This window comes from Schistocerca americana, chromosome 2 (genome assembly GCF_021461395.2).
Source record: "Schistocerca americana isolate TAMUIC-IGC-003095 chromosome 2, iqSchAmer2.1, whole genome shotgun sequence".
NCBI classification, from domain to species: Eukaryota; Metazoa; Arthropoda; class Insecta; order Orthoptera; family Acrididae; genus Schistocerca; species Schistocerca americana.
In genome coordinates, this window is record NC_060120.1 from 406,471,566 (window position 1) to 406,487,954 (window position 16,389).

Consider the following 16,389-nt stretch of genomic DNA (forward strand, 5'->3'; position numbering starts at 1 on the left):
ATAAATTACTCACTTATATTAAGCAGGGAGGTGTTGGAAATGCCTTCCTTCGTTGTTGTAGCATTACTCACAACTGCTTAGGAGTTTGCTCATTTCTCTCTGCTGTCCCCTCTGAGAAAAAGCAAAAATTCCTTGACAAATGTCGGTTTTAAGTTCATCTAAAGAGCGTGTGCTTTTGGTTTGTACACTTTCTCTTTCAATGGCCCCAAGATATAATAATTGCATGCAGAGGCCATATGATGTTAGTGATAACTCTATCTTGGAACACGACACGCGTTTCCTGTAATGAGAAACTGGCCTCATGTGATGTCACAAAGTCCTGCTGAAAGATCGTGAAAGCAGAATCTCTTTCACATAATTGGCCGAAACAAGGCTGCAAAATGTTTCCCACATATATCTCACTGTTAACTGTTTCCTGAAGAACTTATGGCCTATAATTCTTTCACCGCAAACCACTATTTCTTGATCATGCGGGGTTGCCTCGTGTATTACGTTAGGTTTTTCAGAACTCTAGTAACAGTTATTTTGTGAATTAACGTATCCAGTTACTTGGAGGATCAATTTCTCCTTTATTCACCTTATTCAAAATCCAGTGACTAAATGCTAACTTTTTGTAGGGACACAAGATTTAAGTTCTTGCACTGCAGCTATTTTATAGGGCTATAATCTCGGTAATTTTGAAGCTGTTCGCACAGAGTGGTCCATGTTCCCGTCAAGAACACTTCCCGTTTCACGGAATTTATTTATCACTCGATATATCGTACTTTAATTAGGAGCTGCAACATCAGGAAAATCTTCCTGAAATAATCTCCGTACTGCGCGGGCTAATTCTGTATGCACATACAAATCATACATGAATACTCTTTAGCAAATAGAATGCTTACATTTCGTCATTTCAGTTTCAAGATTTTCACTCAATACACTGTTTTACGCTACCCAACAAACATGGGCTGCATGCTCAAGGTTTCTACACAAACGCCTCGAAACAGAGGAGAAATACACTCCACGGCAGCGGTCTTTCTGCCAACTGGGGAAAAAAATCTCAACCAGGCATTTGCGTTAAGGAAGCAATGCAGTTACCAACTGTGACGCCTCTTTCTCTATTTCAATGTACAGGGTGAGGTAAATGAAAGTGGTCCGGAAAATGTTCCGTGTATTTTAAAGTAGGCCACCCATATTTCGTCAGTCGCTCCAGTTGCGTCTCGTACAAGATGGGCTGTCCCTTTTAAGGTTCTTCATGTATTTTTTGCGTCAGATTGATCTTGTTCATCGTGAACTTGCAGCAAGTGGAAATATTACAATTACATCAGGCACTGTTAAGCAGGTGCATCAGCCAGTAGCACGTAGATCTTAGAGGCACTACTGATATTGCGGTTAGGAATTTCCAGTTTTGCTGTACTTATGTTATAAGCTTCACATCGTGTTTATCTTCCGCAGTTATTAATGTATGTTTTCTTTTGTTTATTTTTTGTGTTTCCTTTTGTTAACATTAACAAACATATACAGTTCTTCAAATGACGAAGATGCTGTATTGATAGAGTTTGTGTGTTTCTTGGTTCTATAGCACCATGTACTTTTACGATTGTGGCTACTACCTTTCACTTATTACTGTGGGTATTACCTACATTACATGTAGGTTTCCTGTGTAATTTAGATATAGCCTGTCTTTGAATCGCCTAAACACGCTTTTCTGAAACAGTATACAGACAGTTAATACTGAATTTATCTCCATAAAGCATCCAGTGTTACCTGCAAGAGCCAAAGAATCACGCTTCAGTCAGTAGTGTCCCATTTATTCAGTTATGTGTGCCGTTATCTGTATAAGTGCTTCATAAATATTATTGATTATACGTTACCATTAGCAGATTCGTAAATTTAAAACCAGTTCTCTTGAAGGCTGGACTTTTTGATAGTCTGTTACTGTAGTTGCCGTTATTTTTCAAATCAATAATTCGTAAAGGTACATTGAAATAAAACATATTTCAGTTTTTAAATTATCCTTAGACATATGGTATCACAATTTCTCCATAAACCATTTCTTTCTACAAGAAAATGTATGTTGTTTTGCCAGCGACATACTATAATGTCGAAGCGTCCAAGTCTAATTCGTTTTATATCTCACCTCCACAGGCGCTGGAAACTTAATGTCTGCCTTTAACGACATCGCTCTTCATCATCGAAGTCGTTGTTGTCACCTCTGCTTCATGTTTAGCTTTGACCTATGTAACGTGACCAATAGGAACAAGTTTTGTAATTTATTTTTAAATACAAAAGGAAATTTCTTTATTAAAAATACACAATAACTGTGAATATCAAATGCATGGTGCTAGACAATCTTTTACAGTATTTTGAATTCTTCTATAACAACTTGATATCACAGTAGCTCAACAAATTTAATCTTCTCGATATCGTCGTTATATTAACGCATACACACCGCATATACTTTAATGAAGCATTCTTTCAGCAAACGTTATTCACAATCCGCGTTGATGGAAATTATGACAAGAACATCGTAATAAGACCACAACTGTCTTGGAGTGAGTCTTTGTAAATAATTCTTTCGGCAGCGTTTCGTAAAGCTATCCAGTTGTTGATACACTTACTGATGTTGCTAAACTACACCTAAACACACTTCAAGCAATGAGAAAGCTTCATTTGATCGTAGTGTACACGATAAAATATTTCATGTAGAAAAATTCTGTGAATTTAACGTGTCAAAATATTTTACTTGCGCCTTTGAGACACGGGATGAGTAAAGTTGCAATCATTAATGAACGTTGTAACACGATCGTATATGCTGATCACTTTTATAGGATTGCATTTGCCAGTGTTCTCGAATCACGCGCAAATCTGAAGCTACAATCAAGTTTCTGAACATTATTGCTATCCTGTGAAACATAACGTTTCTTTTTTAGTAATTCGAGGCACACGTTGTATCGTTTAGCGTCTACACACTATTGCACACTTCTAAATTTGAACGCAGCCCAACCTACTGTCTGAGTTCCGTAGCTGAATCCTCAAGGAACATTTGGCATATCCATTAACTATTTAAAAATCTGTCGCAAACAATGTTACTTCGCCTCTAAAGTTCTGTGGTGCTGCTCATGTACGAGTACCATTACATCTCACCAAGTAACAGTCGTAGATTTGAGTTACAGGTGGAGAAACAGAGGGTAAGTGACCCTTCACAGAAAATTCAAGACACTAAACATAGAGCTGATCATAAACTTGGTGGCAAGACGTGAACAACGGATTTCCAGATTTCATGGTATTTCTTCCGTCAGTTGCTATAAAATGACAGCTGAAAAAAAGGTTAAACGGCACAGAGATATTTTTACAAATGTCTCAACATAAAATTTCATGTCAGGAATCACTCATTACCCAATGCACTGAAGAAGCTGTGGAGCACACGGTTGAAAAACATAAGCATGAAGTATATAACATCATAGCAACTGAAACTTCTGGCAGATTAAAACTGTGTGCCCGACCGAGACTCGAACTCGGAACTTTTGCCTTTCGCGGGCAAGTGCTCTACCATCTGAGCTACCGAAGCACGACTCACGCCCGGTCCTCACAGCTTTACTTCTGCCAGTATCTCGTCTCCTACCGGGCGTGAGTCGTGCTTCGGTAGCTCAGATGGTAGAGCACTTGCCCGCGAAAGGCAAAAGTTCCGAGTTCGAGTCTCGGTCGGGCACACAGTTTTAATCTGCCAGGAAGTTTCATATCAGCGCACACTCCGCGGCAGAGTGAAAATCTCATTCTGGATCATAGCAACTGCCAGTCTAGATATACATAGGGCGACATAGCGATCGTTCAGTTTTACTTCTGGAGACGTTTGGAAATCAATTGTTTAATGTAGCCCACTTGCGAAAAATAATTTTAACGGATATTTTGACAAGTGAAATAAGTGTTGCATAAGACCTTCACAGTTACTCACCGAAAAGTCTGTTGCTTATAAGGATTGAATTAAATGTATGCACTTCAGTAAGATAATGAGAGATAACTGAGTCCGCAACCAGACTTGTTACTGTCTTGTTCGAAACTATTATGATATCAAGAACAGCTACTGGCTAATCTGTGACATCTTTACGTATTTCTTACAACAACAATGTCTGTCTCCTTAATGTTGAGCACTACGATAATTTCAGTTTCCATATAAAAACGCACAACTCCTATACACTTCGCTTTCACCTTAACATGCGAAAAATACTCTATATGCTTAAGGCATCGAGATGTAGAATAGCTTTGTTTTCCATCTAACAGATGTTTTAAATATGTAACGGATAGCTCTGCAAAAGAAGTGTGCTGTTTTCTTCCACACTTCTTGGCAAGGAGCTATGTTTGCTTAATCCAAAGCAAAAGCTGTTTGTATACCTCAGTACGTGTTATGCGAATTTACGTAGTAATAGAGGTGAAACCTTGTTTTGTTTCCTGTCATCACCTTAATTAATACTACATTATCTTGTGAAAATTATTCACTGCAAATAGATACCATGCTGGTACACCAATTCTTTCCACTAATCTCGAAAACATAACAGTTGCTCGCAGACAAAAAAATGACTCTCTCTTTGGCTGCTATATTCGTCAAAAATGCTGTGACGGCTTGGTTATTTCATGACGCATTAGATATGTCCGCGTTCATGAAACAATGTTTATTCGCAGCAGCGGTTTATCTTTACAAACGTGAACGTCAGTTCTGAATCAGTACTTCAGTACACAGCAGAAAGTTTCGTCCTGCAGTCTAGGGATGATGCAGTTCAGTATCACCAGTTGATAGCGTCAAGAATGCATAGTAACAGCCAGAAATGGAAAGTCTGAAAATTTTGTGTTGGTTCCATAGACGATGCTTTCAGAGTAAACCGACTTACGATATGATTTTGAATATGAACTCTGCTCTCAATGCTCTCTGAAATACTTGTTGAAAATGATTGGAATACGACGAGTGCAGATGAAAGTGAATCATTTGAGCGTTGCCTGTTTCTTTATATTGTGTATTTTCCCTTAAAACTAACATTCAAAAACATGAAGCTCGTTGTAGCTAAAATTGATTTTTGACTGGGAAGACACTCACATATTCCAGCTCCGCAAATGTATGTGGAGCCTGTAACTCGTGTGCTAATGATCAACAAGTAGGAAACAAACTCATGGAAAGAACGGTTAACTGTCAGAGACGACTGAGGATCACACCATTTTTGACTGGTCATTGGCTGCCAAAATTTGTAATCCCGAGGGCTCATATCGAAGACACTATCAGAAACAAAATAATCAACTCTGCCTTTTACGAGCAAGACGTGTTATGTTAACTTGCTGCAAAAAGATATTTTGGATGGTGGCAGAAAGATGATTTGCTGCTGGTGTTGGTCGTATGCATATGACTGAAAAGTATAATCCATACATGCTTGTCTGGAGAACGCGTCTATCCTACACTATATACAACGTGCCTGCATGATATTTATGCTGTGCAAAATGAGTACCACGAGCTGATAAAACATACAGAAGAGCGGGAAGGCCTACAAAGAACCGGCAATTGGTGCAATGGTTGGCAGCTGTCCCTCTCAAAACAAATCACAACCTCCATTCGCAGCTTTCAGGTCAGCAACGAACTATCTGTCGTTGTAAAACGCTGTCCATTTACATCAACGAGTGAGTTTACCCTAGAATAGCCTTAGAACAGTAGAGATACGTAACAAGTTAGAACAGTGCACTGTGACTGAGGGCACTTCACGTGTAAAGTCGACGTAAAATCAGTTGCGACGGTATTTGAACATGAAACACTCGAGACTGAAACCAGTAAGTAGGGTCTGGTGACTGTTACTAGATTACTCTTGTCGACGTGTTTGTAGTACGATAACAATGATATATTCGTGTGAGAAATACATCGGAGCGGAGTCTTCCAAGTGGCGAGGCTTTTCTCGTGTGCACAGCGTCTTAGAGGTGTGCTGACACAGAGTGTCCGACGCACGGTGTCTGCTCGCCGCGGGGCGGTGGCGGCCGGCCTACACGAAGTACTCGAGGTCGCCGTGCAGCGCGAGGCGCGCGCGCCGCCCCAGCAGCTGGTCTCACTGTCAGTAGGGCACGTGCGCGTCGTCGCCGTCGCCGTCGCCGTCGTCGTCGGCGTGCCGCTTGCGGCAGCACGCGCGGCACAGCACGGCGAGGCACGCGGCCGCCATGATGCCGCCTCCCGCCGCCCCCAGCCCCACGGCCAGCCAGTTGACGGGCGCCGCCTCCTGGCGCGCGCACATCTCGCCGCTCTCGTCGTCGGCCGCCGCCGCCGCGACGCCCGCCTCGGGAGACGACGACGCTGCGGAGCCGGCCGCCGCGCCGGCGCCGGCGCTGCTGGCGTTGCCGGCCTGCGACGGGCAGTTGACGACGCCGTTGCAGACGAGCCGCATCGGGATGCACAGGCCGGACTGGCCCGGGCAGACGAACTCGCACGGCTCGGAGCCGGCGGCCGCCTCGGTGAGTCGCGAGGTGGCGAGCGTGCCGTCCGGGTTGCGCGGCAGGCGGTACAGCTCGGTCCACGCGATCTTGAAAGTGGGCATGGCGGGCCAGACGCTGGCGCGGAACACCAGCCGCACCGACGGCACGGCGTCCGGCGGCGCGCGCGGCGGCAGCGACGCCGCCAGGTCGGCGGCCGTCAGGATGGGCAGCTCGCGCGACGCCGCCGCCACGTTCTCCCTGCAGATGGACAGGAAGGGTGCCGTGCGGCCCGACACGAACGCCTCCAGCCGGTTCTCGTCGCACGCCCCGTTCTCCAACTTCATTCGGTCCACGTTCAGCCACAAGTCGCGATCCCTATGGACCTGTTGAACAACGGAAAGAGCAAACAGTTACTATACTGTGTATATAACAGGTCATAAAGAATGTTCAACTGAACAATTTGAAGTAGAGAATCTTGCGTCGGAGAAAGCTTAACGAGATATGGGAGTAAACCTTTCTACCGCTTTGTCTTGCATTGCTGTCACCGGCCGTTGTGGCCGAGCGGTTCTAGGCACTTCAGTCTGGAACCGCGCGACCGCTACAGTCGCAGGCTCGAATCCTGCCTCGGGCATGGATGTGTGTGATGTCCTTAGGTTAGATAGGTTTAAGTAGTTCTAAGTTCTAGGGGACTGATGACCACAGATGTTAAGTCCCATAGTGCTCAGAGCCATTTGAACCATTTTTGCATTGCTGTCTTCCAGCTACCGGCCTTAGTGACCGAGCGGTTCTAGGTGCTTCAGTCTGGAACAGCTCGACCGCTACGGTCGCAGGTTCGAATTCTGCCTCGGGCATGGATGTGTGTGATGTCTTTAGATTAGTTAAGTTTAAGTAGTTCTAAGTTCTTGGGGACTGATGACCTGAGACGTTAAGTCCCGTAGTGCTCAGAGCCATTTGAACCATATCTCTTCCACCTTACTTACAACTAATATGGGTAAACGTTTGCACGTACTGTGCTATTTATTTCCTCCAAAGAAACAAGGAGGACGAGCCTGATTAAGCGGAAGTCATAATGCAGGTTTTGTTTGGTTTACTTGTGCATTAGATGGACCTGTTGCATCGTTTTTGCGTTCTCCCATAAGAGAACGTATTATGAGTCAACGACAGCCCCATTCATTACTAAATGCTCTTCAGAGATGTACAGTACAGTACGATGGAACAGTACCGGTACAGTTTCACGGAACTCACTGACATGCACTTGCGTATGCTGAAGTACATTGTAATGCTCTCGCTGCTGAAAAGCTGTATAGGCAATGCTTTCCTAACAAGCATCGTCAGTCACGACGAGTGTTTATTTTTCTCGATCGACGAATGTGGGAGACTGGTTCACTGGATAGAAGAACCAAGTGACCCGGTAACAAAAGGACCACTCTCCTACACTGTTATCTCCTTAAGCTGGCCACTCCGACCCCAGTTTCCCTACATCAGATTGTTCAGCGGAGCGTCCTATATGTCCTGTTAAATTTTTGCAAGCTCTTACGGAAACACCCGGTATGCAGGGGGTATCATCAAATCCAAAGGAAAGAAACTGGCGAGGAGCGAGTGGAATTCGCCAACTCAGAGTTCCTTAAAAAACTTAATTATGTATACGATGTGTTTGTAAAGTCCCATTAAAATCTTCTATGATAAGTAGAGGGCAGTGAGTAATTAATATTCTGAACAGGAGACCACGTTCCGCAGACAGCCGTTTGAAAACATGTTTGCTAGTTAGTTATTCAATTGGGTAGTAATGTTGGGGGATCGTTACGTCAGATCGGCTGATGTCATTTGACGTCTATCCTACCTCTTAGAACCGGTTTGAATTTCATTAACATATTGTGTAACATGGCTGAGTACGCGTTTGCAGATTACACCGACATGATGCTTCTGCATGGCGAAGCCCACCATAGTGGAAGAGCCTTTATCAAGATCGTTCTCCGACTCCAGTGCATTACCCTTTTCGCCACAACTACGCAACGGCTTCGAGAAAGCATACCTTCACAGTCAACGAGTCAGCTTTTGGAGCTCCAAGGAGAAGCGAAGCACTACAGCCGCGTTGAAGGAGGTTTATTGCATCCCGTTGAAAAGAACCCTTCAATGACTACACGCGAAATTTCTTTGACTATTAATGGGAGCAATTTTAAGAAAGTCAAGTACTAGGTTACGCTTCATCAGTTACTTGCAAAAGTGGTCGCATTATCAACGTGCTTTCATATGGTTGTAGCACGGAAACCGTAAGTTCCGGGACATGGATTCCAGCACAAAATCTAATTACTCCCATCTACAAGTCCTAGAAGTCAGTAACTCGAATTGCCGAACATCCTATACAGGCAGTTCACCTATTCCAGTAACCGAGGGTCTCGACGATATTTGTTTCCTATTGACGTTGATACTGGCAAGATTTCGACCTAACGGATTTCAACAATTAAGAGAGTTGAACAGGGATCACTGATAGTAGCTTCAGCAAGATATTAAGCGGAATGAGCGGTGACGAGCGAAAATGTGTAGCGGATCGGGATTCGAACTCCGGATTTCCTGCTTATTAGGCATGTGCGGTTGCCACTGCGCCATCCGGGACGCAGCGTTATCGCAACTGCACCGACTATCTCGGTACGCCGCACAACAAATCGACACTTCCACCGAGCTTCACCAGTCTGAGCTCCCTGTCCATTATACCCCTGTACAATTTTACACCACCAAAGGACTATAAACGTAAGTGTGTAACATTTTCTGAGGAAGAGGTAGATATATAAACTTCAGAATTTAAGGAGTCTTAACAGACTGAAGTTCAAGTAGACAGTCAGACAACAAATGACAAGAAATGTGTCGTTTCGTGTGAAATATTACAAACTCAAAATTTCGGATTTTTCCCTTTTCTGTACTGTGAAACCTTCCTTCATGACAAGTTCCGTAATCCTAGACACACGGAAAGTGCCCTATACGTTTTGATGAGAGTTTGTAAATACAAACATATGCGACTTAAATGGTTTCATATTTTGACTTCATTGACTTGGAAACTACAGTTTCTTATACCGCCAAGAGACGTAAATTTCGAATTCATACGTCTACCAGTTCCTGTGGAAAAAGGGGGCGTAACAGACAGATCGTCTGATAACACATCATAAAATTTTGTGTTATATAAATACAGATTAACTGTTTCCGCATTTTAATGTGAAACCTTCCCTCTTGGCCAATTTCATGTTTCTACGTAAACTGGACGTATCTTCTAGGTTTTGACGAGTTTGCGAGTATCAAAATACATGACATAAATGGTCATATCCTTTGGTTGCATTTACGTAGAAGCTTACATTAAAAATAATTACACCTCTTGGTGACTAAGGTAGACCTTAGTATTTGACATAAATTTCATCTTGATACATCTACCCGTACCTGACAAAAAAGGTACTTAACAGACGGACAGACAGACAAATCATGTAGTACAGTTACAAAAAACAATATTCGGATTTTTTCCTTTGTTTGTTGCCAAGTTTCACGATTCTAGGTCAACGGGACGTACCTGTAGGTTCTGATGAGTCCGTATTCGAATAACAAAATATGTGACATAAATGGCCGTATTTTTTGGTTGCATTTACTTAAATGCTTAGTTTTCATTTTTCATTTACCAAGAGAATATAGACCTTAATATGTGACATAAAACGTCAGCTTGATATATCTATCCACTCCTGAGGAAAGACTCAGACACACAGACAGAGACAGATGGACAACGAAGTGATCCTCTAAGAGTTTCGTTTCTACCGACTAAGGAACTTCTTCTTCCATCTTATTCTGTTGGTGCTACATCCCAGGATGGGGCTTGACCTCCTCCGTAATTTTCCACCATTTCTCTCTGGACTTTGCTGTAGACCCCCAGTTACGCCAACCACCACGGGCAGCGTCTTCCGAACCTCGTCATGCCATTTCAACCTCGGCCGTCCTCTTGGTCTTCCTCCTCCAGGTTCACTTCAGGTGGTTTTCCTTGCAGGATCTGTCTCATCGAGTCGTATTACACGTCCAGCTCATATCAGTCTATATAACTTCATGAACTTGACAGCATGCTCCTCCTGAAAGCAGCCATAAGATTCCTCATTCCTTAACCTTCTCCAACTCCCATTTTCGTTCACAGGTCCACAGATTCTCCTCTATATATTTCTTTCTTGTGATCTCAGTCTTCTTTCACCTCGTTTTTTAATCGTCCGTGTTTCTGAGCAATACGTAAGTACTGCGCGTATCAGAATTTTATAGACTCGGCACTTAGTATCTCGTGATAGAAGCTTGGATTTAAAATGTCGCAGCATTGCACAATAACATTGATTAAAAGCACTTATGCGGGCCAGAATTTCAGTCGAATTGCTCCCATTTGCTTCTGTCTTTGCGCCCAGATTAGTGAAACATTCCAATCGCTCAAAAACCATTTCATGAATGTTACTGTTGATTGTAAGGCTTGATTTGTACTATTATACGTATACCTGCGCTTCGTCACTTACTTCCATGTCCATCTTGTTTGCGCTCAATTTTAGAGCTGAGAATGCACTTTGTAGATATCTAAATATTCTACTCATTATGTCCAAATCATCTTCATGCTCCATCACTTCTACTGACTTACAGTAGGTATTACATCTTGTCTGGATACTTGATTCACGCACCATTTTTTATAATGTCAAATTTAAGAGTAGCCAGGAAAGACCATCCCCTTGTCATAGCCCAGTTCGTGTAGGAAACTGCGGTGATAGCCTGTACTGCACTCATACAGTACACTGGGGGTGCCTTAGGACGGTTTCCGTCGAACGCAGTAACTTCCCAGGAACCGGAAATTCCGGCATTGCCTCATGAAGTTTAGCCAAATTTGTTGTATCATATGCAGATTTGAAATCAATGAAAAGATGGTGCACAACAACAGTAAATTCGTTCACTAACATTTGCCTAAGAGTAAGTAATTGATAATTTCCAATGTTCCCTGTCATGGGCAGGTGTCTATTAAATACGATATTCTACAATACTTTATAAGCAATATTTAGGCGTATAGAGGAGTGTAGTTGCGACGTATAAATACATATAACAAACACACTATCCCTACATTCCATTCTTTTGGCAACTCATCATTTTTCCAGATGAGTCACAAAACCTTGTATACTCTTCGATTTAACTCAACTCCTTCGGCTTTCAGTAGTGCTAATGTTGTATATCAGTTTCTGGTGCTTTATTGTTATTCAGTCGGTTAATTGCTTTTTCTGCTTCTCCTTAAGACAGGGGGTGCGGAGGTGGATTAAGATATCTTCAATAGGGGGTTCAGGATCATCCAACAATTCACTAAAATCCTCTATCAAACTTTCCAATTTCTCTAGGTCATCAGTTTGAAATTCCCTAATTTTACTTTTACATATATGAACACGCTGCTTGACATTTCTTCTTTCACTATTAGTTTTCTGGTAGAATTTTCTGACATTATTTGTTTTTCCATTGTTCTTCAACCTGATTTCTTTCCCATTCCCTTTTCTTCTTCCAATGCAATTTCTTCGCTTCTTTCCTTTTATCTCGATAATTTCTTACCTCTAAACATGCATCCGATTTCTCAAACATTTTCCAATAAGCCAGGTTCTTCACATAACTTATTCTCTTACAACGTTCATGAAACCAGGAATTACTTGGCTGTTTTCCTTCTTTCTCTAGCACTTCTTCAGCTGCCTTAACGATTGCGTCTCTTCAACCATTTCATTCCCGAGCCAGAGTATCACTTGCACTAGGCGTGTGTAGTGTAAGAATCTCAGTAACCCTCTCAGAGTACGTTTTACCATGCTCTTCATTTTTAGCTTTGGTACCATACACTTTCATTTAGATGTTCCTTTCACTTTTGCTGCATTAGATATTCGATCTCTAAATTTTTCAACTAAAGGGTGGTTGTCTGAATCCACATTAACTCCTATGTAGGTACATACATCTAGTAAATTTGAGAAATGCCTACCGTCAATACGTGATCTTTCAGTTGAAGGTAGGCTGATCAGGGCTTCAACTCTTTGCTTTATTGATCCTTTTCTGTGTGGACATAGTGCTACCTACAGCCATGTGCTAGTGTAAACTGAACAGTTCTGTGTCCATTATCCCCTCCCGCCAGAGGTTCGAGTCCGCCCTCTGGCATGGGTGTCTGTGTTGTTCTTGGCATAGGTTAGTTTAAGTAGTGTGTAAGTCTAGGGGCTGATGACCTCAGGAGTTTGGTCCGTTAGGAATTCAAACACACACAATTGTGTCCACTATCATTTGTGTATCTATGATGGCTCTGGGCGATAATGATCTTCTTTTCCAATCTGTACATTGAGGTCTCCGACAATTATTTTAACATACATTTCCATTTGTTACCTCTCTCGATTCCTGAGGAAAATAATTTTCAAAACTCGAGCACACAGACAGAAGGACAACAAAACGATCCTCTACGAGTTCTGTTTCTACCAGCTGAGGAGCGGAATTCCAAAAAGAGGTAAATCCTTAATACGCAACATTTCAGGAGAAAGTGTTCAAAAACTGTAACGCTATGATTCATTGCTTTTGGAAATAAAGTCCGTCTCCGCAGCGTAGAGGTCAGCATAAATGGGTGTCTTGTCGCCCGCTGTGGCCAAGCGGTTCTATGCCCTACAGTCTGGAACCGCGCTACCGCTACGGTCGCAGGTTCGAATCCTGCCTCGGGCATGGATGAGTGTGATGTCCTTAGGTTAGTTAGGTTTAAGTAGTTCTAAGTTCTAGGGGACTGATGACGTCAGATGTTAAGTCCCATAGTGCTCAGAGCCATTTGAACCATTTGAATGGGTGCCTTGTGGAGGACACGAGTTCGATTCGTGGCATTGCCAACTATCTTTCCAAGGTTGTAGGACTGCTAGGGGATGCACTCGGCCTCATGATGCTAACTGATGATCTACATGAATAAGAAGTAGCTGCTCCTCATTCAAGTAAGTCTGCAAACCGCCAGTTGATCTTTGGCTGACCACATGCCCCTGTGACACCGCAAGGGGAGACAGTAATAAGGCGTCCCGTCAACATCTCTTGGGTATTCAAGTCCTCTATGAGGAGCACGTTTTCGAAATAGTTCTCCAGCTACAGTTTGTTCTTATTTTTTCAATTTACATTTTATTTTATTCACCATGTCCACCTCTGTGGCTCAGTGGTCACCTTGTGGGACTGCTACGTGGAGTACCGGTTTCGATTCCCGGTATTGCCAGCGATGTTTCTTTGGTAGGAGGACTGGAATAGGGTGCATTCAGCCTCGTGATGCTAAATGAGCTGCTACTTGATTGAGAAGTAGTGGCTCCACCTTGGAGAAAGCTGACAACATCCGGGAGAGCGGTGTGGCCACCTCCTTGCCATTGATATCAAATGGTTCAAATGGCTCTGAGCACTATGGGGCTCAACTGCTGAGGTCATTAGTCCCCTAGAACTTAGAACTAGTTAAACCTAACTAACCCAAGGACGTCACACACATCCATGCCCGAGGCAGGATTCGAACCTGCGACCGTAGCGGTCTCGCGGTTCCAGACTGCAGCGCCAGAACCGCGCGGCCATCTTGATATCACTACCAGCGACGTCATTGGCAGAAAATGACACTGACAGTCTTGACCAACTAATCGCAGAGTCAGAACGCGGAACCTTGCTTGCTTTATTCGCGAATAGTATTTCGGTCGCAGCCCAGTTCTCAAGTACTGTCACCCAAGTTTCGTCGACAAAGAAATGGAATATAAATAAGTAAAGCAAAAACAAACGTCGCTGTGCAAAAAGGAAATAAAGAAAATATTACCGTTATCTGCTACAGACCTGTAAATAGAATAATCCTCCGACTGTAATGGAGAACATGACGAACAATATTCGTACACCAAAATTCAATTCCTGAAGGCTTCGTTCTTTTGTAGTAGCATAGGTGTATGGGGGTAATTGTACATGCTTTCATTGTTGTATGAACATTCTGTACTAAATGAAAAAGAAAAGCATCGTTAGAAAATATAATGACATGAATGTGTACTGAAACACAATATTTCCCCTTCCCTCCCGCCTCCTTTACTGGTGGCTTTGCTTCTTGTGACATAAAGTGATCAGCTTCGCATTACTTAGTGGTGTTCGGATTCATTTAAACAGGTACCGTATTCTGGATGTAGTAATACGTCACTGATTAAATACTGAAGCCCACTAGTTTGGCCTCGGGGAGAGCCATAGTTTTAAAATTATAATTTTTTTTCGACCGTTAAGATGTCTGGATATTGACAAAGTATGTTATTTTGCAGCTGTAATGCCTACTTCGCACTGTGACCTGAGCTTTTTTTCTATATTTTCCAACGTTCCTTGGGAGCTATGGTGTTTAGAATGATCTTTAGTTGTAGGTAGATCAACGTATTTGTAGGTCAGACATAAACTACACTGACGAAAAGAAAGCAACACCAAGAATGAGTTGTGGAACGTAAGCGAATGTTGGTAATGTTGTTGTTCTCCATCTGAAAGATGAAGTCTATTCAGTTTCACTCCAGTCACATAAGAGTGGTGTTCGTAGCGCCACTGTGAGGATACAAATCAAGTTTTCTTGAAACATGCTGTAATGGTCGTTATCGTTCGTTACCTTTGCGATTGGGCGTGTAGAATTGATGTTAGTCAAAACTTCCTTTAAGGCGACAAATACGCCATTATCAACACCTTATTGAGTTTGAACGAGGTCGCTGAATAGGGCTACGAGAAGCAGGGTGTTTCTTCTGCGATACTGCAGGAAGTCTTGGTCGGAACGTAGCCACTGTACATGACTGCTGACAGCGGTGGTCAAGAGCATATACGGTTGCAGAAAGACTGGATCTCGGACGGCCAGATGGCAATACCGGGAGGGAAGACAGATGTGTTCTGCCTGCATATAACTCTGTCGCATTATACTACATTTGCAGCAGCAATTGGAGTAGTAGTTGGCATGACGATGACAAAACGAACTCTTACAAATCGGTTACTTCAAAGAGAGTTCCTGTAGCGTGCATTCCAATGACCCCAAATAACCACCACTTGCGACTTGAGTGATGTCAAGGGAGAGCTCATTGGAGGGCGTGTTGGAGGTCTGCTGTGTTTACTGACAAAAGCAGTTTCTGCCTCGGCTGTGTGTGGGTTACGAGAAGGCACGTTGAGGGTCTAAAAGCAACTCTCCTGCTAGCTAGGCAAACTAGCACTCGCACACATGCCGCTGTTGTAACTCAACATGCTATACAGATGTTGTCTTGGCCTACTCGATCACCAGATCTGCCACCAATTGAGCAAATATGGGATATCAGTGCATGACAACTCCAGCGTCAGCCAGAAAATGTATTAACCGTCCGTGTATTGACCAAGTTCAACAGGCGTGAAAACCCACCTCCAAATTGACATCCGGCATATGTACAACATACTTCATCCACGATTGCATGCTTTCATTCGGCACTCTGGCCATTATATTGGTTATTAATGTACCAATGTACCAGAATTTCACATTCGCAATGGCTTATCTCGCTCTTACATTAACTTTTGATTTCGGAATGTTAATTACATAAATATGTTACCTGGAAAAATGTGTTCCCAAAGTTTAATTACTGTACATTAATTATTTTTTTGTGTAGCGATTTTTTGCGCCAGTATATTGTCCTCCAGTATCTTGCAAGAAGAAAGAAATTAATGTAAAATCTGCCGTTGGTCTTCGAGATTGATCATAACTACAATTCACCAACAAGCACTTTGCTCCGAAAGCAGTAAGAAGCACAGTGAATCTGAGCATATGGTAAAAGCTTAAGACCTAATTGGAGAATAAAATAAATGTTTTTATAAATGTCTGCAGGTTGGCTAACCGAAAATGGAAAAAGCAAAAATCCGCTTTAAGTATGGTTCAGTAATTTCCATATCGGTTTCCCCGTTTGGACCTGTTGTACAGCAGTCGACATTTCTCTTCCTAATCCCCAA

General features: G+C 42.8%; 1 protein-coding gene across 1 annotated transcript in view; it reads right to left on the bottom strand.

Annotated features, from left to right (window-relative positions):
* Positions 1-16,389, bottom strand: part of LOC124594054 — a 328,962-nt gene that overhangs the window by 130,144 nt on the left and 182,429 nt on the right. Inside the window, exon 8 of the mRNA XM_047132404.1 lies at positions 6,104-6,803. Coding sequence (XP_046988360.1) covers positions 6,104-6,803 — 700 coding nt within the window. The remainder of the gene's footprint in view (positions 1-6,103; positions 6,804-16,389) is intronic.